This window comes from Amphiura filiformis, chromosome 2, assembly GCF_039555335.1.
Source record: "Amphiura filiformis chromosome 2, Afil_fr2py, whole genome shotgun sequence".
In the NCBI taxonomy this organism is placed as follows: Eukaryota; Metazoa; Echinodermata; class Ophiuroidea; order Amphilepidida; family Amphiuridae; genus Amphiura; species Amphiura filiformis.
This window is the reverse complement of record NC_092629.1, coordinates 37,697,411-37,721,292: the sequence shown is the minus strand read 5'-3', so window position 1 is coordinate 37,721,292 and position 23,882 is coordinate 37,697,411. Positions and strand designations below refer to the sequence as shown.

Sequence of the window (23,882 nt, the reverse complement as noted above, 5' to 3'; positions counted from 1 at the left end):
AAAGTTCATTACACAAAAGAAGAAATACAATAAAACTTTTATTTAACATTATTCTGGGACTTACTACTAGTGCTTATGATACTCAAAAATAATCCCTGAATCTTCAAACAACATGGAGATAACGCATCTTTTCTGAGGGGGTATAAAAATTAGTCAGTAAGTCAAAAAACAGATATTCCTTTGAATCCTTTCCCAAGCCAACACTGGTGGGGCATCAATGCTGTTACTAATTTGGTGGATGACCCTTACTAATACCTATTACTAGGTGCCAGTATTTTACCAAATTAATTTTTTGTGTCAGAAAAAAATACAATGTTTCAACTTACCCCGCGTTCCAACTAACCCCAATCTCCCCTAATTTTAGAAAAAATGAAATACAATTTACTAAACGGCCATCGCGTGCGCGTCGGTGGGGGGGTCTGAGGAAGTACGAAACTTTTGCAAATTGAAGACCTAATTGAAGCGATTTGGTGGACCATTTTGGCACTGTGTAAAATTTTAGTTTGAATATGTGTAGGCCTATAAAAATAAATTATAAATTGGCAAATAAGCAAAAGCGAAAATGGCCACTTACGGTACTTGTAGGCCTATCGATTACGTAGGGGTTGTCTGAGAAGTTGGAGCCTTTCGTGAACAAGTTATCCCTGTAGGCCTATAAATTGTGTTAATTTAAACATAGGGCCTAAATTGGCAAATGTCGAAAGTGAAAATGGTCATTTGTTTATCCACTACACAAGGGGGTGTGTGAGGGGGATGTTCCCCTCAGAAGTTAGACAATTTTGCAAAATGAAGGTCCAATTGAAGCCATTTGGTGCATATTTTAAATAAAAAAGGGACCGAACTGTACTCAATTTCCAAAACTTATTTTACTATTTAAAAAGCATGCATGGATCGATGAAGTTTTGGTGGCAAAATGCATATCGGCGGGCCCGCAGTTATTTTCACATGCTTTTAGGACGAGGACCGCCTTCAAGCAATGCCTAAAAAATAATCGCAGGTCTATTATATTATAGGACCTACTTCTGATCTACCCGACTGCGTTTTTTTAGGCATGGGCCTGCTCAATTACGTGCAATTTAACCTATTCTCTCTTCCTTTCCTCCCTTTTCTCTTCCCTTTTCCCCCCTTTCTCTTCACTTCTCTCCTTTCCTTTTTTTGGGGGGGGCTGGGCCCTGCTGCCCCCTTCCCCCATGAATCTGCGCCTGGTGAGTGCCACCCTGGTGTAAATTGCTGTGTCCTCTGACTCTTCTCACCAATGAGACTTGATCATTTTACAGAAGCTCTTTTATAAAAAACAATGGGGCAAATGGTCCATTGAGCCATGGAGTTGTAAGGTCATATGTCGGTACAGTATGAAGAAAAGTTACACTTTGCAAATGGAAAGAAAAGTCACCAATTCTGATTCAAATGAACATTTATTCTATACATGTGTATATATCCAATTTAAAAACCTGATACTTATTATACAGGGTGTGTATGAATTATACTGGGGTAACATAAAAAAATCACATGTACCGGTATTTCTAATTTTAACACCCCCAGTTATTTTTTCACTGAAAGTATTTTAATAAAAGCAAATATTGCAGTAAGAGGGCATGATATGGGCTTTCAGTAAAAAAAAAAAAAACACCAAAAACACCAGTCTTCCAATCATCCCTTGTAAAAATATACAGGGTGGCCAAAATCAGGTATATTAAATAATGGAAAAAAGCAGTTTAATTTAATAATTGACACTTATTTAATAATTTAAAATTAGGTCTTTGGTTACAAATAATGTTTCATTAGTAAAATGTGTTATTGATTGTAATACCCCTTAATTTTGTGACACTAAAGAGTTAGACTTTATCAGATACGACACTTGAAAGAAGGCACTGTTTTGACCGATTTGTGTGTAAACTCTGTACATTTGTAGATGGCTACTTTGTGTGTAAACTCTGTGGGTGATAAGCACTAATTAGCATTAATTTATGAGATCTTTTGTTTCAAATGATATTTCATTAGTTAAATGTGTTATTGATTGCAATACTACCCGTGAATGTTGAGACCCAGAGTTCAATTTTCCCCGATATATTATAAGGCATAATTTTGACCAATTTGTGTGTAAACTCTATAGCTGCACCTTCAACGAGTCCACCCTTGACTATTTTGACATTTAAAGGTGTAACTTTTTCAAAATTCCCCCCCCCCTTGTGAAAAAAGGGTCCACTTTTTCAAAATCAGCAACCCCCCCCCACACACACACACACCCCCACACAAATCCTGGCTACTGGCCTGAACAAATCATATACATAATAATATTATTACTGTCTTTTACCATAGATTGGTTAACTGTATACCGGTACTTTTGCAAAATAAATATCATCCTCTTACTGTGTCTTTACAAGTTGCATCCTTTTACCATGTGATGGTCATTCATTATATAGACCACAATGGCCTCATCCCAATGGCATAGTTCAATAACCTCAATTAAACAATCAGTGCAAAATTTGACCTTAAGTTGCAGAGTATGAGTTTTAGTACCCAAATTTTCAAAGGTCATTCAATGAATGTACACATGTATTGGGGATAAGAACTGTGCCCCTGATAGATGAGCATGTTGTGGATCCTAGTGATTGAAAACAGGTTACCAAAGCTAGGGTAAAAAGAGGTAATATGTTAGTGAAGTAATGATGAGATACACCCTTCTACCAAATGTTAGGACTGAGTGTGAATGACACTAGAGGAAGTTGCAATTAATAGATGTTTCCTTGTTCCTCCCTATATTTTACAGCAGGTGCTTTGGGAAACCTGCCTTGTCAGTCATGCAGGGTTGCCAAACCTGCAATTTAGTAGCCCAATTGGGCAACTTTTGATGAGTACCCACATCATTTCCTGTACCATAGAAACCAACAGTTCAGAAAATTGGGTGACTTTTACACATTGTCCCATACAATGTTTGGTAAGGGACGCACCATTTGATACTCAGGGGGTAGGAAGTTGGGGTCGGGGAAGAATTTTTTTCGCCACTCTGAAGTTTTTTTAAAATTTCATGCATTATACACAGTTAGGTGGGGAAGTTTTTATTTTTTTTTTTTTTAGTGTTGGTGGGGAAAGTTGTTTTTTTTGCTCATGTAGTGGGTGAAGTTTTTTTTTGAAAAACTTCCTACCCCCACCCTGAGAATCTAATGGTGCGTCCCTAAGGTCTTGTTCATAGTTTGGTTTATAAGACAAAAATTGGGCGATGTTTCAGTGATTTAACGCTCCATTCTGAAAATTGATTAGCAATCCTGATTCTACTACCAACAATCAATGGTTTTTTGAAGAAAAGTATTGGGTGACCTTTCGACATGGACCCCTGCGATTTTGCTAATTTCCAGTTCCATTATAGAAGTTTAACTGTGTAGACTTTATTTTATTCATCAGGATGTTGAAATCAAGATTAAATCTGGTCAACCAGACATACCTATTTTTGATGGATGAACTGATATTACGACTGAAACCTTCGAATCTTTAGCTGGGTTGTGATGCAAATGACCTTGAGTCCCAGTTAGCAGGGAGGTCTACGGAGTCTGTTGTTTTGGAGATTAAGATTATCAAGATACTTAAACTGCCCAACATAGTACAGGGTAGTGTTTTAAGCGGTCTTGGGGTCCAGGACTCCTTGATTTGGCAGGTCCCCGTGATTTGGACCCCTTAATTTTGTACGCCTGTGTACATGTAGAATTCGATGCCTGGACCCCTTTATTTGCCAATTTGGACCCCTGGACTCAGCAGGTCACCGCTAACCCTGCTGCCCAACTGCCCGACCTCTTTGTAAACGAATGTCACAGCACTGGAGAGCTCAAACCTCAAATGGAAACGACTCTGCAGTCAATTCAATCAATTCAATGTTATTCAGTCAACTTCTGGGTTGACAAAAAAAATGGCTGTCTTTTGGGAGATTTGATTTACAATTTTGGCTGAAAATGGTTGCCAACCTTGTATCCATACATTGATTGATTTGAAGTCAGCACAAAGATAATGGCGGGCTTTTCATGCTACAAGGCTTACATAATAATCTTTGGCCTCTATAAACTGTAACTTTTTAAAAATTTGGGTAATTACTAATTTTCTTTTTACAGCACCACTGTGTCATTAATTTTTAACAACATTGGACAAAATCAAAATGTGTGTTTTTATACACCATCCTTTGTTCTATGTCAGAACATTATGAATACAATTAATAGTTCTGAAGCTATGTATATTTATAATGGATTACTTTTTATGCAGTCATGTTGGTATCCAAGTTGTAGCCCCTTGCAGGTACAAGCTGTTTTTCCGTTTTAATACAACAATGTTAAGCTGTAGCCGGCTGCTGCTCCAACAGTTTAACATTGAAATCAGTACCACACTAATCAAAAAGTACATTGAGCTATTCGAGCAGTGGCGGCTCCAGGAATTTTTTTCAGGGGGGGCATTGAGGGGCAAAGTGAATTTCAGGGGGGGAATCAACAAATCAACTAATTTTGTGCAAAATTGTGAATTTTTTTGTAATTTTGGGTTTTTACTGGGGGGGGCAACAGGGGAAAAAGAGTTCTGACTGGGGGCATTTTCCCCTCATGCCCCCTCCCCCCGTGGCGCCACCACTGTATTCGAGTTGAATTCCATTACCATTTTTCACAATGCCCTCCAATTAATAACCGATGCACAGAATTTTATTTCAAAATACCAACCAAGAGTACAGTTCTTTTTTCGCCAGCCCATTCGGGGCTGGTACCTGTTTCAGGTTTGGGGTCAGTTTACTCAAGAGATTATATTTTAGTGGTATTGGAATGATTTTTTTTTTTACTTTTGTGGTTAAAATTTTTTTAAATATTTTAATTGATTTGTTAGGAAAAGTAAGTATGTTTTGCCGTTTCAACGAACAAAACGAGTGAGTATTACCAAAGTTATGTTTGAACTAATTAATTATGACTTTAAAAGTTTAAAGGCCTAAATGTAACAATAATAGTTAATATATATAGCATCATATGGTCAGCAGAAGAAAATCTGACATCACCTATGATGTCATATCAGTGTCCTTGACCGGGGTCCTTACTCCTTGACCACTGAACAGCGTGATATCATGTTGATAACAGATCTATAGAATCAAAATCTTCATCATATCCCGGATCATATCACAGATTCTCAACAATCTGTGATCATATGGACCATATTGATGTGAAAGTAGTTATCTATCATATCCTGTGTCGTTTTATGGATAAAAATGACTCAAAATGTTATTGATGAAATGGTTGCTATCATAAACATCAGTTAAATTGTCTTTTCAACGGGAAAAATCCGATGCAAAATAAAGTTTTTAGGGCCTAGCTATAATATGGGCATAATTTATGCATATAGTATTGAACAATGTACCCCATTTGACATGCACTTATAGATAAATAAATTGTCTTACTTTATTAATTTAATAACTTCTTTATTATAAATAAAATGACACATAACTATTTGATTCATAAAATTACATTCAACAAAATGATTGAAGAAAAACACACAAGGCACTAGGCAGACTGTTATAGAATGGAGTATGTAAGATGCCATGTCCATAGCTTCGCAGGGAGTTTCCGACTAGCAATCAACATGATCAGCACATTCAGAAAAACACAGTTTAAGAGTGAAGATTGTAGTGAGTAACCAGTCCTTTATAAATGTGCTGGCCACTATCTATTATAATATAGGCTTAAACTATACATTGCTGAATTAATTAAGTTATTTTAAAATAAAATGTACATGTAAGTTAACTCAAACCGCAGTGTATATATCGAAAGCAGTGAAATCGGACATTCCTAAGCGAAGATATTGAGTTCGTAAGTTCTGGTATTACAAAATTGGAAATTGAGATATCGTGGGTAAAAGATAAAAAAAAAAAAAAAACCAACGACAACAACAACAACAACAACAACAAAACAAACAGACCAGAACAATTTGGAGTACATGTAATGAATTAAAAGAGTTGACATGAGATTAGGAATTAATGTTTTCTGCTGTTTCAGTGTGCATGTTCTCATCGTTGATGGTTTGGTGGACTGTCATGTAGATGTAAGCGTGATCCTAAAAATGCCTTTCACATTGACCAAAACTAATTACAAGACCTCTTCTACATTGAGGCTGGCTTTCCCTTTTAAAGGGAATTTTTATTAGACATTCATGCTGGATGGAATTTGTATTTAAAAATTAAAAAAATGTGAAATGTGAGAATTATTTTACATATTTTGAAAAATTAACAATTTTGAAACCCACATGTATGATGTATGATTATACCGGTAGAGTAATAATACTAGTAATAAACATTACAGCTGACTCTACACAAATTTAATTAAAATTCTTAATGTAAATTTAAAATTTGATTACTTTTAGTATAAAATTTTACGAGGTTGCCCTTTTAGGTCATCTGAGGAAAAGATCTTGTGGCATCACAAGTTGTGTATTAGGGTGTGTGTGTCTCTCAACAACTAGATGTAAGGCTTTTGGTTCAAATCCTATTGCAACCAAACTTACGGCTCATAGCTGGCCAAGGTGGGGTACTGTATAAGTGGTAATTTTCGCAAGGGTTTTATTTTCACGAATTTCGCGATTAGGGCACAAATCGTGAAAATAACACCTCGCGAATATGCAAGTAATAGGGAAGGACTGGGCAATGGGGGGGGGGGGGCAAGCATTTTTGGTCAAAGGGGAGAAGCAATTATTGGCAGGTTAAAAGGGTGGGGCAAGTGATTTTTGGCACAGATGTTCTGGGTACTGTTTAAAGACTAGAAAAACATTATTCGGAATATCTTGTGCAAAATTTCCTGCTCACTGTGCTTGCATTATAATAGACAATTTAAGGTTTTAAATTTGGGTTCCCCAAAATCTTGCATATATGTGTATTAGGGGGGGCAAAGATTTTTTGGCACGGCCAAAGGGGGGGGGGGCAAGCGATTTTTGGCAGACCATTTTGAGAATTCACCACCACAGGGATACACATAACTATTGTCACCGCACCCCTAATGACCCCTAGATCAAATAGCTTTCAGTGAGCTTATAATAATGGCAATACATGCCAATGTGTATTTCAGAAAGTGGATGGTGGATATTTTGTACCATTTCAACTCATGAGTCTAGTACATTTTGCAAACTGTAGTACACAAAATTGGGGTTCTTTTCATGTGGATCTATAAATTTGGAGTTATCTCGTAATGAAGGGGTAATTAAGTACCGTACAACATGTAGTTACTTTGATGTGATTTTTTTTTACAGATTCAAAAATCAATGTGTTTCACTTAAAATTAATATTTATTAATTATTAATTAATATACTAGTCTTAAATTGATTTTCTAACAAGTTTCCAGTAGTCTAAATTGACAAATGTCCCTGATGGAAGAAGCGTTATTTGTGGTGATTTTTTAAAAACAGGTTTAAAAAAAAAGAAAAAAAAAGATGATCGACCGACCCAACTTTCCATTTTTCACACTTGAGGGCCACACAACATTTTATTTTTTTGGCCTTATTTTCACAATACCCTCAAAAAATATGTAATTAGCAGGGTCAGAATTTTGTTTCATAGTGCGAGAATCAATCTTGCTTCTTGCAGAGTAAATTTGCGGGAATCATTTGATTCTTGCAAATCAACGAACTGTGTAAACTACAAAAGTTTGCGAGAATCAACTTTGATTCTCGCAAATCTGTTAATCTTTGGGAGAATCGATTCTCGGATTCACACCAAAATTCTGACCCTGAATTAGGTCTTTTAATGTAATTTTTGTTTGCCAACACATATTCCACACATGATTGTAGGTTTGAGCTATTAATTGGCAAAAATCTCATTTCTCTGCCACTTTATATTTTTCCTCTCTTATCAAGGATTCACATCCAACGAGAAGCTGAGAACAGGTTCTCCTGAAGGTTCTCACTGAATTACAACTATGAGAACCAAAATTGGTCCTCGTAAGCTTCCAAGTCTCAGATCGCAGGTTGTGTTACATTTTACCTTCCTTTACTTGCAATGGGAATGATTTTATAACCCAAAAATATAATTCTGAAATGTTGGGAAAAAATGTAAGGTTTTCTTCATTTTAGCCAGGCGGCGAGTGGCATGATAGAGCCGGCAACTTGTGAAACCGCCCGGCCGTATGGCATTTTCCATATACTCGGCTAGTTTTGTGGAGTTCATTATCACACCCCAACGGTTTTAGCTTGTATTTATATTATTTATTAACATAGGCCTATTTGTTTGTGATATTTCAAGCGTATTAAAATTTCAAAATAATCCCAATTCAATTACACGGTTGACGATGGAAATTTACTGAATTTAGAGAATGCACGGCGACCACCACCTGATTTTAGCTGTGAATTTTTTGTACGTTCAGTCGTTCACGAATGGGAACCCATGGACTTGGAACTAGTTTTAAGGTTGAGCTTTGTTGTGAAAGGGTACCTAGTGAAAGCGACATGCATTGTATGTCAAAAAAAAAAGAAAGAAAGATGGCCAGGTACATGAGGGGAAGGTGGTGACAGCCTTTTTGCGCGCCTGTTTTTCTCAATATTTTGCGGGAATCTGTGGTTTTTTAGGTTCCCGCAAATTTGAACCCATGCTTATATCAGAAATTTGGTGAAAAGTATAGGTAGCGTTTTGACAATGCCTTCTTAAATTCCACTCCAAACGAAGATTAATTGATTTCAATTAATGTACACAATTCCATTTGAAATCCATACACTCTCTATGGAAGACATATGACATCCCACACAGAATTTTAAATGGAACTTCCTGAATGGGTGGCTCGATCCATTTGAAATCTACACCCCCATTGTGGGAGATTAAGGTAATATCTTCCATAGGGGGTGTATGGATTTCAACTGGAATAGCTCGTATCCATAGACAACCTTAATATCTAATGAAAGTGAAAGTTTGAGTTAAGCTGGTGTGTATTTTTATAGGATTTCTAGCTATTTCTACATAGGCCTATTCTTCAAGTGTGGTTCTAGTGGTTAATTTCCTGTTTTGGGTGATATTTGCAGAATTCAGTCAGGTTTTAATAAATTGCAATTTGCTCCGACTGCTGGCAATGTTTACATTTTGTATTTACATTAAAGGTGTAAGATCCGATTGACAGCCTCATCCCCAATTTTGCCTTCATCAAAATATGTACTGATATTGGTATCAGGTGAAAGTTCATTATTTTTCCTCATACCCTATTGGAATTTTATTAGGCTTGGAATATTTCGTTTGTTTGTTTGTTTGTTTGTTTGTTTACCCAGGTTGGTCCGTGAGGAACACATGCTAATCCATGGAAAACCATGGACCGAGGTGTAATGTATATAGAAACACAATCGGACCAACCACCCCGGGCAACCACCTGAAATCCAGGAAATCTTAATAATTAAAATAATGTTCAAAAGCATTCTTAACATGTCCTACAGGGGCATTACCGTAGCCCGCAAAATAAAATTTCAGGGCACAGGTGAAAAAAATTGCAGTTGCATTGATCATACCAGTACCGGTTTTGTTTTTTACTTTTTAGAGAGACTTTATGTCTGCGAGTTTCCAAAAAATGGCTTCATTGGGACGATGTGGGCATGTGGCCTCCGAAAAAATTGTATTTTAAATTATTTTCACCCATGATAGGGATGAAAAGGGCTTTATTGTGACAACAAATTCATATTTACACTATTTTGGCCCATAATATGGGTGAATATTGGTGGAAAAAGGGCTCCTTGCCCTTTGCTTTTCCATTGCCCTTCAGATTTTCTTTCATTTTTTGTCGAAGGGCACTTTTTTCTTCCAATTTTTTATTGGGGGGCACTCTTCCCTCCTGACACCACCCCCCCCCCCCCCCCCCCCCTGGCTGGCTACGCTACTGCTTCTCTACGTTACACACCAGTACAAAATGCTGGACGGTAAATTAGATATTTTAGGTGATTTAAAATACCATGCACAGCACTGGGTAGAAATATGCTGAATCATGTTTGCCCAGGCTTGAACCAAAATATTTTGAGGTATAGGCACCAGAGGCAAATGCAACTGCGGTTTTTTCGGCCGCAATTGCGTTTTTTGCATGCAATTGCATGTTTTCAGAAACAAACTTTACTTGTAATTCAACTTGGAACTGGAGAAACACTTCTCCTAAAACAAAAAAAGCTTTTTCAAAGCTAAATAAGTTGTATATGTTTCTATTGAACAGCCAGGGACCATTGAATAAACACGCATAAAAACACTTTTTTTTTTTTGAGGAATCACTTTTTTTCTGTGGTTTTTGGAAAATCGAGGTGCGTTTTTTGGCTTCCAAAATCACATTTTTTCCCGGTGCCTAATTATATACATGGTAACTTCTGTGTTTTAAATTCAATCTGTATTTACAATAGATAACATATCAAGCACACTTGGACTTTTATCAGTCACAGTGTGATAAAATTAAAGGAACACCTATTTGATGTACTATTTCCTGATGATGCTCTTCAAACAGTGTCATAGATCCCGTTTACACAGAGCCAAGTTGAACTGGTCTTCATTTGTACTAACAGGATCGCTGCATTTGGAACTCGTGTAGAAGTTGACTTATGAAATTACTGAATATACAGTGCAACTTTTGTCGAATTCAAACTCGACTTTTGCAGTGTAAATGAACATGCAGTTAGAAGTTTATAACTTCATGATGGTTAGTTGAAGCATGAGCTATAGCGATGGTATAAATTTACAATTTGTTTTGAAGTCTACTACTGTGTAAACACCCCATCAACAAATAATTTATGCCAAAGCCCATGGCAGTTTCAAAAATGAATGGGAATGATCAAGGTTTTATTTTAAAGATTTATTTTTAAAGATTTTTTACACTAAACTTTTGATTTTAAGATGTCATTTTCGAGTGTTCAAACGAACACAGCATAAAATTGTGGTTGATTTACACAATTGAAGTAAAAATATCAATTGTTTTATACGTAAACAATGCGAGTATCGAATCAAGTAATTTTTCTTCCAAATTTGTCTCAGAATTTTATGATTTTACAGCAAAAAAATTTAAAAAGAAGGGAAATAAAAATTAATTTGTCGAAAGAAGGAAAGAAAAAAGGAAGAAAGGAAAGAAAAAAGTCCTTTGTAGTCGACTTTGTGACCTATACAACTACATATTTTACCAATTAACATAGACATTATGACCCCCACGAAAGGACTTGACTTTATGTAATCAAGTTTAACCAATGTTTTCACTACATGTTTTACCAACATAAACTTTTTGACCCTTCCTCCCCACGAAAGGACTTTCATTTATACACAAATACCACTTGACACATTCCCACCCCTCACTGGCAGCCATAGCTGGGGCCTTCCATCCATTTTACACGATGCCAGTATCACAGGCGTGCAGCGTTTCCCCTCCTGTGACGTGGCCCAAGTGCTACATGTACGCACTCTGATGCGCTCACGATAGTGGGCGTCTTGGATCGCAATCTAAACGAACTAAGCTAGTTTGGTGCGGAAGGCCCCCAGCTATGGCCGACTTAATCCTGACCATCACTTGGCTCGTCGGATTCGTCTATAGGACTTCATCAAAGTTTTTGGTTGTTCCCTAACCTAATATCCATTTTCACTCAATCCCATTACCACATGTAGCTATCAGGAAATGTTTATCATATATCTCTATCGTGGTAATCTCAGTGTAATATAAAATGCAAGAGGAAATATGCTTATTCATCAATCTAAGTACCGCTGGTGATCTTTTCTGGATATTAGTTTTATGGCTCACTATAAACATGCTCATCTGTCAGGGCACAGTTCTTTAATTGTAATATGTTTCTACACTCATAGAATGACCTTTGGATGCATTGGGTTCAAAAACTCATCCTCCACAGCCAGAGGTTAAATGGTTGTGGAATGGGGGTTAGTGAACCGTGCGCATGGTTAATACTGGAAATGAGAGCATTTTGGCTCATTATATTACCAGCTCATAATGAGGATTTGTCCATTTTGTAATTAGTAGTCTGTATGAGTCTGAGCACATCACCTGCAGTTAAATTTGAATATGCCAAAATCGGGCCAAAATAACTCCCAGAAATTTATCACACTGTAAATAGCGCAATACTTTGTGTGGAGTCTCTGTAATGATTTGCCGTCATAGTATGTCACACTTTAATCTGGTTCATGCTTGTACGCACTTGTTGGCAACCCATTAACTTTGTGTTGCGATCATTTTGATTGTGGTTCCGAATACAGATAGCGATCCTTTTTTTTTTGGCAGAATTTTCCTTTTTTTCATTGAAATAATTATATTCTCATGCCTGCATATAGGCCTATACTGCAGTAAACTGCAATTTTTTTGTGAAATTTATCACATTATTTCGAGCCAGACGGTTCAAAATGTTCACCAGTATATTAAAGTTGGACAAACTGTAGCTAGCTGCTGGTCGATATGCAACTGCAATGTTCAGTACGTATTTGTGTACCATACAAAGAACAAAATTGAAGAATGTGTAAATTCCCGGGGTAAATTCCTTTCAGTTTATTCATGCATTCTATTGGTTTTTAATGTTCTTTTTATGCATTCACCTAAATGTATTTCACCTTAATTTAGCTTACCAGTGCTTATTACTATTTTACTGTAAATGAAAGTCATGAAGGAATGTTTTCCTCACACACACAAATATACTGAAGCACAGTTTTTGAAAAATTGGATTGAGTTACAACCAAATCGTAAGTTTCAGTTTCTACCTAAAAGATAATTATTTATTTCCTATAAGTATATTATTAAAAATAGGTATTTGTACTGCTCATGCACACACATGGAAAGCTTGGTTTCTGTACTTTCCCTTAGTATTTAAATTAAATCAAAATTGTCATTTATGTCTGACATTTTGGATTCCTGACTTCTTTTGCGGGTCGATACCCATAAAGAGTGGTCTTAACCTAGGGGGGGGTGGGTGTATACCCGAGTGGTTACGGTATTTAGAATGGCAAAGACTTGATGTATTCAGCTGTGAGGTTAAATGTAATGTAGCAAAAAAATTCTTCTGTAAAATTGTTGTTGTTTTTTATTAATTTTTAAAAACTAGATAAAAATAGCTAGGGCCTGTTTTTACAAGCCGACGACGGATGTCGGCTTGTTCTGTCTCTTCTTAATTCTTCTTCTTTCTTTCTTTCTTTCTTCTGGCAACCAATCAACTGCATCTAGCTTCATGAAAGGATTGACAGATTTCAACCAAAGTTGACCCAAATGACCACTGGGCTAGGCCAAACCTTCCATTTGACTTTGACCTCGCTGTGACCTTTGACCTAGCTATAATGGTCAAAAGTGTGATTTCACAAAAAATGCTACTCCTTCCACAAATTTCATGCAATGATCATGTGACTCATGCATATGAATCAACATGTGGCAGTGCTTAAAACTTCCTAAAAGAATTGAGGTCAAAGGTCATTAAGGGGTCATTTCCGGTCTGAAAGCTAAAAATATTCAAAAATCACTGTCTTTACAAAATATATAGCAGAGAGTCGCCATTAGCACACATGCATTGCTACTAGCCAGGGTCTTTAGGATGCCTACAGGTTTGGGGTCAAAGGTCATTAAGGGGTTACTTCCGGTCAAAAACCAAAAATGTTCAAAAAATTTTTATCTCAAAATGTAAACAAACCAGAATAATATAACCAACATACATGAATCAGTGTTACCTGATGTATGCATGGTATTTTTATTTTGGGGGTCAAAGGTCATTAAGGGGTCCCTTCCTGTTTTTAGCTGAATAACTTCAAGAATTTTTATCTCAAGAACTGAACATGTTAGAATTTTTTAATTAAAATTGAAACAATGCATTTTGTCGGTGTACATAAGGTTTTTTTACATTGAGGTCAAAGGTCATTAAAGGGGTCAAAAGGTCAATCAAAAATTTTCAAAAATCAAAATCCATGTATAAGTTCGATTAAGCTGAAATTCACCAGGAATATTTCTTATGACATCCTAAGCACAGTGCAAGAGCAGTTGACCCCATCCGTAACCCAGGTGTCAAGTTATAGGGGTCAAATTGCGGCTTGTATTCAGCGTCTGTTGACTCTAGTATTTAATTTTTTTTTTGGATTTTACCAACTTTGAGAAATTTGCACCAAAAATGGTTGAAAAATGATACATTTTCGCCCAAATTTCAACCATTTTGGGCAACTAGTAACTGCTGCGCGCACTGTATATGGTGAGTTTGTAGCAAATGGCCCATTTGCATTTAAACAGAACATAAGGCCAAAAAAAAATATTGTTGTGTTGCCCTCAAGTGGAAAAATGGGAAAGTTGGGTCGGGCGGTCGGATTTTTTTTTTTTTTTTTTTACAAGCCGACGTCAAACGTTCCCCCTAGCTCTCTTATGCTTTGACAGATTTCAACCATACTTGAGCCAAATGACCACTGGACTAGGCCAAATCTTACATTTGACTTTGACCTGACTGTGACCTTTGACCTTGACCTTATGGCCAAAAATATTGATTTCACAAAAAATGCTACTCCTTCCACAAATTACATGCAATGATCATGTGACTCATCCATATGAATCCACATGTGGCAGTGCTTAAAACTTCCTAAAAAGATTGAGGTCAAAGGTCATTAAGGGGTCATTTCCGGTAAAAGTCTGAAAAATTTGTAAAAAATATTCAAAAAAAATCACTGTCTTTACAAATTATATAGCAGAGAGTCGCCATTAGCACACATGCATTGCTACTAGCCAGGGTCTTTAGGATGCCTACAGTTTTGGGCTCAAAGGTCATTAAGGGGTTACTTCCGGTCAAAAACGAAAATTATCAAAAATGTTTAAAAAATTTTATCTCAAAATGTAAACAGACCAGAATAATATAACCAACATACATGAATAAGTGTTCCCTGATGTATGCATGGTATTTTTTTTTTTTTTTCAAAGGTCATTAAGGGGTCACTTCCTGTTTTTAGCTGAATAACTTCAAGAATTTTTATCTCAAGAACTAAACATGTTAGAATTTTTAAATTAAAATTGGAACAATGCATTTTGTCGGTGTACACAAGGTTTTTTTTTTTATTTTGGTCAAAGGTCATTAATGGGGGTCTAAAGGTCAATCAAAATTTTAAAAATCAAAATCCATGTATAAGTTCCGATTAAGCTGAAATTGACCAGGAATATTTCTTATGACATCCTAAGCACAATGCAAGAGCAGTTGACCCCATCCGTAACCCAGGGGTCAAGTTATAGGGGTCAAATTGCGGCTTGTATTCAGCGTCTGTTGACTCTAGTTTTTTTTTTTTTAACCTTCAGATTTTAAAAATCCCCTCAAATATTAAATAATGCTTCTTCAATTAGGGACATTTGTCAATTTTGACCTCTGGATACCTGTTAGACATCAATTAAAGACTAGTCTTTCAATATAATATTAATTTTAAGTGAAAAACATTGATTTTTTGAACAAATCTGTAAAAATCATCATTCAAAAAAAAAAAAAAAAAAAAAAATTGCGACCCTGATTTTTCAGGATTTAGGACCGGACGGTTGAGGGCAACACAACAATTTTTTTTTTTTGGCCTAATATAATTCTTAGTTGTTTTGATTTGATTTCTTCCTATTTTACAGGTGGTTGGTGACATGTAAATAAAACTGACAACAGCATCAACATTTATTGTTCAACCACCCAAGCAAAGTGATATCATGATGATGCAGCCCTTTCATCTCCTGGTTGTCATGGCAACTGGTATCGCACTTGTACAATGCCATGGTGGTGAAGTGAGTAATATTAATTAAATCTAGGCTCATTGTGTATGAGTTTGATTAATATATATGCCATTAAGGGAAGGGGTATGAACATTTGGACAGTATTTATTGTGGGACATTAGAGCACATCAGACATATCGAATTGCATTCTGAATACGACAAATGATTTTTTGAAATTAGCAATGTAATACACATTTTATGGCAAATCATTAAAATTGATATTTTTGATATTTAACAGTACTTGAAGTAAACTTTATAAATCTGATGATTTATACTTAAAGTGTATGTAGGTGGGATGAAAACCCGACGATCAATTGAAAATTTTGACCTTTCGTATTGAAGATATGGATTTTTTTCCAAAACACCACAAAAAAAAAAAGGTCTTTTGGGAAAAAATCCGTATCTTCAATATAAAAGGTCAAAATTTTCAATTGATCGTCTGCTTTTCCTCCCAGCTACATACACTTTAACAATATATCATTAGATTTATAAAATTTATTTCGAGGACTGTTATATATATCAAAAATTTGAAAAATATCAAATTTTAATAATTTGTCATAAAATTTGTATTTATATCGTGAATTTCAAAAAATGAAAATTATTTGATATCAGAAAGACATGCTTCGTATTCAGAATGCAATTCGATACGCCTGAGGTGCTCTCATGTCCCACAAAAAATACTGTCGAAACGCTCATAAACGCTCATTCCAGATCCCTTAATGGTAATGTTAAAAGCATATTGACTCGGCTGTATCCACACTAGCCCTGGGATTTTGGAAATTTCTTCTTCAGGAAGAGTATGTTTTTCAGAATTAGTCAAGTTTAACCATTTCGAAACCCTGTATTATGGTTTTACCTTTATCTGCTACAACTGGAGTGAGTATTTCAAATGGAAGTTACCAATTGTGTATTCTATTTGAAACTTATACTCCCTCTGTGGAAGACTTTCGCTAAATCTTCCACAGGGGTAGTGTGGATTTGAAATGGAATAGCATAATTCACACATAATAGTGTGAGGGAATTATATCGAACCAAGGTTTGTTCCATGTGTTTTTCAACATGGTATAATGCATTCGGCAGTTTCCCCCTCCCTGCCCCACCCCCAATTTTTTTTTAAGTTAGTTGAAAATAATTTTTTAGGGGGAGGGAAGGGTAGGGGGGATCGGGGATACTCTGAAATACATGTAAAATGTGGTATAATGCAATCAACTACATTCTGTCGTTTAAAAGGATGGTTTAATATATTTGTTTTGTTTTTAATCATGTTAAGATCAATATTAATACCATATGGTATTATGTTGAAGTGATGAATTGTCGATAATAGGTTTTATTTTATTCATGAAAAAGGATTAAAGATATTTATTTTACAAATCATGTAGATCAATATGAATGCCACATGGTATTATGTTCAGATAATGAATCATTGTATAAGTAATAATTTTTATTCAATTTATGAAAAGGATTACTTGAAAAATGCTTTGCTCAGCTATCTACGGCGACCCCCTGCACCAGGTCACTTGTGCCTGGCAGAAGTTTTGCCAACCTTCTCTTCTAGATTTCAACTGCTTAAGGGGGTACTACACCCCTCGTTAAATTTGTGTCTATTTTTGCATTTTTCTCAAAAACTAATAACACAGTGGTAACAAAAGTTATGTATATTAGAGGGGCAAGGAATCCAATTACTACACTGGAATTTCAGTGACCCAAGACAAGCAGTTCGTTATTTATGATAAGAAATGAGGTACCGCTAGGATGTACCTCATTTCCTATCATATATACTGAACCGCTTGTCTTGAGTCACTGAAATTTCAGTATAGTAATTGCTTTCCTTGCCCCAATAATATACATAACCTTTGTTATACCAGTGTGTTATTATTTTTTGAGAAAAATGCAAAAATAGTCACAAATTTACTACAGGGGTGTAGTACCACCTTAATGCCTAGATATGCTTGACATAAAATATTTACACACCCTTACGGAAGACATGACCTTAATCTCCTACACTTTGGGTTGCAAATTTCAAATGGAATCACCCATTCTGGTAGCCCCATGTGACAGTCACACACCCTGTGTGGAAGATTAAGGTCATGTCTTCCATAGGGGCGCTATGGATTTCAACTGGATAACCCAATATATTTGGGCCAGGGGCGTATCGTAGCTGCAATCCAGGAAAATATGTTGGCATACTCTGACATACTTAAATGTAAATTTCTCCTTTAATTCAATTAAAAAACATTTTTGACATTAGGTTCAAAAGAAAATTATGAGCAGTTTAAGATTTTCCAAAACAATAGGAAATTCAGAGCAATGAATTACCTGTTGTTAACCATGGGTAATCAATGCTACCACCGGCGTGGTGGCCTAGTGGTTAGAGCGTCCGCCTCACGATCGGGAGGTCGCGGGTTCGAATCCCGGCCGGGCCATACCAAAGGCTTTAAAAATGGTACCTACTGCCTTCTTGCCAGGCGTTCGGTATTGAAAGAAAGTTAAACACATGGCTACCAGTGGAATAACCCCCTGCTGTAGCTTTTCTGCTTGCAGACATGTGGCCTAGGGTATGAACGGAGATAGGCGCCGCCCAATGGGCCGAAAGGCTTGGGAAGGATTTAACTTTTAACTTTAATCAATGCTAAATGGGGATTAACTAAGTACGGAGCAATGAATTACCTGCATGTTGTTATAACCATAGTTAATAATCAATGCTAAATGGGGATTAACTAAATACAACAGGTAATTATTGATTAAAAATAATCCTCGTGCATTTAGACCAAGTGTGTTTTGATGTACCATACTTACTATAGACCTAGTATGTGTACAAAATGTAAACATATCAATCATAAATCCTAAACCCTAAAAATGTACAGATATATTTGACATATTTTGATAATTTCTTTTAAAAGCTTTTTTAATATCTCAATTTAAGTAAAAATTTAGAACAACAAAACAAGTTATTCAATAAAAATGAAATTGAAAGGCGACAAATGTTTTTGATTGGATTCTCTGACAAAACAATCACCCTTGTCTCCAAACATGCTCATCTACAAAGCCCCAGTTCTTTAACCTCAACATGCTTATATTCACTGAATGACCTTTAAATGTGTTGGGTACAAAAACTCATCCTCCATGAGTTGAGGTCAGCATTTGAGCTGTGATAGTTAATGGTTGAAAGGAGCTGTGCCTCTGGAAATGAGATTATTAATGGCTGATTGAGCACTGTTTGAGATTGAAAGTGATTCTGAGTGATTCTGCCACCATGATAGTCATGTGTATTGATTGGTACGACAGATGGCACATCAATAAATACATTAAAACAACCAGTGAAGATGATAAAACACATTGTTAGGCCTATAATGACACAATCAAGGGAAATGAGTTCAATATGGAATCTGCGGGCACTGCCCCTTTTGCATCTCATTTCACTATCTTTCAGAGGAAAAACACCCATTTTTGAAGCGATTTTGTGATTTTTTTTTGCCCTAGTACAACAATGCTTTAAAATACAAACAATATTTCAAAGACACCCTTTTTTTGACAGAAATTGCATGCGACAAGTCCCAAAAATGAGTTTTAATAAGTTTGCATATTTTTTTAGGAGTTGGCATGTCCCTGAGCATTGTGGGTAATATGGTGACTTCAGCCATTTGTCCATATTGAGTTTATGCGTAAAATGTTGTAAATTTTAAAGGTGAATACTAAAATCCTTGGGTGTGTGTGATCCGTAAAGTTTAATTTATGATCACACAAACAAGCCCTTTGGGAGTGTGCTTTGTGGCGGACTATTTTGGACCAAAAGTTACCATATTACCCAGGGGACGTGCCACCCTCCCTAATAGAGTTTAGCATGCAGTACATAGTCTCTTACCCAATCACTACACTTATTGCTAACTTTCCTTGCAGCATCATATTTCAGCAGATGGTTGCGGAGTGACCAAGGGATGTTTCAGAGACCCCTCCGGATGTACTGGGCCAACTGATTGCGATTACTTCACGTCATGGATGTTGGATGAAAATAAAAATAACAAGTTTACCGTCACTGGGACGGCAACAGGCTATGTGGCATTGGGGTTTTCAAACAATCCAGGCATGGTAAGTTGTCTGTCTATCTATCTGTCCGTTTGTCTGGGTGTTTGTCTGCCTTTCTGTCTAATTTGTTATGCATTATGAACTGTCTGTGTTTAGAAAGAATACAACCTATAGGTCCCCATTCAAGGTATAATGTTAGGTCTGTGGCGTGGTGCTTGAATGTCAGAGTTATGTATAAAAGATCATGGTATTGGTATTGAAATGTCACAACTTTCATGTCATCGGTTGCTTGTGTAAAATCAATTAGTCCATGGAAGCTTGGGTGTGGATGGGGGGGGGGGGGTTGTGTGTGTGTGTTTGTCGGCAAATAAAACATGGATGTTACTAAGAAACTTTACATTCCAAAAGTGGATGTTACTGTAACTGGGGACCGTCCCCATTTATGTGAGATGCACAATTGACTGCAAACAGCTTAAAATTGTATTTGAGAGTACATCCTCTGTTGCTGATATATAAAAAATCAGTCCTCGCTTGCTTGGTTAATATCAACAACAACAAAAAATTGTATAATTTGTGTGAAATGGGTCAATGTCACCAGTTAGGTGCAGAAAATTAGAAAAAAACATGTCCACCTTCATCTGTCTAGAGTACCGAGTTGCCAGCGAATACATGTGGGGTTGTGTATAATGGTGGTGGTGGGTGGGGAGGGGGGTTGTGAGATAAACATACATTCATCTGTTCATTTAAATCATTCAGCCATTCACTGCTTAAAGAGGAAGCCCTGCCAGAGCAGTTCTTCTGGGGTGAACCAAACCTGCCTGGTTATCAAATTATTCTGTGTTAAGGTTATCTCTGAATTTGACAGGTACTAATTGATGCAATAACATTGAAACATCAATTAGCACCTGTCAAATTCAGAGATAGCCTTGTCACTAATTAATTTGATAACCAGGCAGGTTTGGATCACCCCAGAAAAAAACCTGCTCTGGCGGGGCTTCCTATTTAAGGCTTTCAATCATTTAATTCATTCATGAATTAATTTAGTTGTTTGTTTATTTTTTTTTCTGTTCAGTTCATGCATTCATTTACCAAGTCATTAATTTGTTCGTTGATTTTTATTTACTGTATTCATTCATTTATTCCATTCATTACTCCAGTTCATTCACTGCATTTTTTTTTCATTGCTTTTGTTTGTGTCATTCTTTCCATTTAATTATGATTGTAAACTTACAAAGCTTTTTATTATCTTTTTCACTACAGAAAGACAGTGATGTGTATGCATGTACAAAGAACAATGAGGTTGTACGATCTTATAACAATGCAGATGAATATCAGAACATTGGCGCAGAATTAGTAAGATATACAAAGAAGGGGCTGTTCCATTTGAAATCCTTACACCCCCTATGGAAGACATGACCTTAATCTCCCATACAGGGAGTGAGAGTTACAAATGGAGTTCCCTGAATGGGTGGCTCCATTTGAAATCTTTACCCCCTGTGTTGGAGATGTCTTCCATATAGGGGATGAATGAAATTCAACTGGAATAACCCATTTACATGAGATAGAACCAAAGAGTACTGACTCCGCCATGTGTGCGTGTTGTTCATGGAGGGCAGAGTAATATATATCCGGATTATTTGGCTATCATGCAGCCCGGGTCAGACCCGGGTTACCACAGTTTGACTCAGGTTGTAACCTGCTCTTTCCTAGGTTGAAAAAATTGACCCGGGCCGATTTTTTGAGGTTGTTTTCTGTTCACACTTATTATCAACTCAGTTTGTAACCTGGACTTGAGGCAGAACAGGACTAGTGTGGACACGCCCTTGCCAACTCAGTTTGTAACCTGGACTTGAGGCAGAACAGGACTAGTGTGGACACGCCCTTGCTGTTTAAATTCCTCAAATTGTGCATAGTTTCTTTGAATCTTTAACTGATGAACATTCATACACTCTTAGATAGTGAGAACTAACCAGAGGAAGCGTTAGAAAAAGGCAAACCATGTATTGATTGTGTCTAATGCACAGGCGCACACTCTGCGTACTACGCGCAGTGCTGTTGGACGCCTTCATTTTTCTTGCTGGTTGATGCATATATATTTGCTTGTATTTTCCAACAATTAAGTGACAATATTGTTTTAAAAACAGCAAAAATCATGTGTTAGTTTTCTGCTCGTGTATGAAATAGGTTTAAAATGAACGTGTATTACTTGTTGCTCTAGAAATTAGATAAAATAATGCACTTGCGCTGATGTTGATGCATCTTATGCACTCCCCTCTTGGGGCTCGTGCATTAGACGCATCAACATCAGTGCACAAGGATTATTTGGTCTAATTTCTCTCCCAACAAGTAATTGACGTTCATTAACCTATAATTATCCCATCTTAATGTCATGGAGAGCAGGGCGGATCCAGGTGGGAAGGTGGTTGCACAGAGGCTAGAATTGGCTGGAATTAGGCTGATTTGGCATGATTTTACTGGATTTTTGCTTAATTTGCTATGTTTTGGGAGAATTTTAGGGGGTGTGTGCCAGATTTTCTTCTATGCAGATCCACCTTGTTAAGAAACATTAGCTCTAATTTTATTTGTGTTCACATTACAGAAAGGCGTATCAGAAGTTGCGGTTGCCGTTGTTGATGGACGTATTGAGTGCTCGTTTATCAGACAGGCTTATCTCGTTGATAACGATGCAACCTATTTCGACTTGAGAGAGAACAACACATATAATATCATTATGGCAAAAAGCGATGATCTTACTGGAGATGGTAAGGACATGTTCACATATAAATTATTTACCTGGGACCCGAGTTAATCCGGGTTCCGGGATGAAAAAGTTTCTGTTCACATTATAACCACTCTTATGAAGAAAATTGACCAGAGTTGATTATTTTGGCTAAGCCTACTAAAAAACGCAGGCGTGTACATATTCTGTCATTGATTATTATAATAGGCTCTCTGCCTAATTATGCTAATTTTTATTTCATTTTCTAATTACACTTATCTTATCTAGCTACAATTCTGCTTCTTTGTAGTTGTTTTGGGTTAAAAACTCACAAAAATAATTGTTACTTCTGGATTCGATAATTACTAGTAATTATTTGCATGAAAACAACTTTCTTATATTAGGAATAGACGTTTATGTTGATTTGATTTGCCAAAGAACTAAATCATTCTTTTCACCGTGCAGACAGAAACAATAGAACGAGAGTAATATTGGTTGTATTTACTTCCAGTAATGTGGGTTAAAAGGTGAATTTCTGTTCACACTACAATTGACCCGGGTCAGTAATGTGGGTTAAAAGCTGAATTTCTATTCACACTACAATTGACCCGGGTCAGTAATGTGGGTTAAAAGGTGAATTTCTATTCACACTACAATTGACCCGGGTCAGTAATGTGGGTTAAAAGGGAATTTCTATTCACACTACAATTGACCCGGGTCAGTAATGTGGGTTAAAAGCTGAATTTCTGTTCACACTACAATTGACCCGGGTCAGTAATGTGGGTTAAAAGGTGAATTTCTATTCACACTACAATTGACCCGGGTCAGTAATGTGGGTTAAAAGGTGAATTTCTGTTCACACTACAATTGACCCGGGTCAGACCCAGGTTGTAACCAGCTCTTTCCTAGGTTGAAAAAAATTGACCCTGGTCGATTTTTTATGAGCTTTTTTACTGTTCACACTTATCATCTGCCAGGGTCTAACCCGGTTTGTACCCGGGACCCAGGGCAAAACAGGCATAGGTGAACAATATGTGACATGATCAAGGGGAATGAGTCGCATGTCGGCAATTTTCAATTAGAAGTTTTTTACATCATTTTTTGGCAGTTTACAAATGCTACATTTTGATGCAAACCCTATCAAAATCGGATACCGAGTTATGAGCAATTTATCAATAACTGAAAACAATATAAAACAAAAGAATTTGAACACTGTTTTTGCCAATATCTCAAAAACAATATTAGCGACATCAGACTCATTCCCCTCGATCATGTCATATATCAGAAAAAAATTTAAATCCTCTAAAGGCCTAATTGGAAATGGTTCCCCTTCTACCCTTGTATAATGTTGTAATGCACAATGTGCTCATCTTCACCATACCCTCTCCCAACATTGATTGGTGCACAGGGAAAGAGGAAGGGTATGCATAAGTTGAACATTGAGGCAACAC

General features: G+C 36.6%; 1 protein-coding gene and 1 non-coding gene across 6 annotated transcripts in view; both read left to right on the top strand.

The window, feature by feature from the left end:
• Positions 1 to 23,882, top strand: part of LOC140146174 (putative ferric-chelate reductase 1) — a 56,811-nt gene that overhangs the window by 3,079 nt on the left and 29,850 nt on the right. For all 5 annotated transcript variants that reach the window (XM_072167942.1, XM_072167944.1, XM_072167946.1 and 2 more), the window contains exons 2-5: positions 15,552 to 15,701; positions 19,587 to 19,775; positions 20,973 to 21,065; positions 22,312 to 22,474. In XM_072167942.1, the coding sequence (XP_072024043.1) occupies positions 15,627 to 15,701; positions 19,587 to 19,775; positions 20,973 to 21,065; positions 22,312 to 22,474 (520 nt within the window). In that variant the 5' untranslated portion in view covers positions 15,552 to 15,626. The remainder of the gene's footprint in view (positions 1 to 15,551; positions 15,702 to 19,586; positions 19,776 to 20,972; positions 21,066 to 22,311; positions 22,475 to 23,882) is intronic.
• On the top strand, positions 18,040 to 18,112 carry Trnav-cac (transfer RNA valine (anticodon CAC)). Its single transcript has one exon. It is a non-coding gene; the product is annotated as a tRNA-Val (tRNA).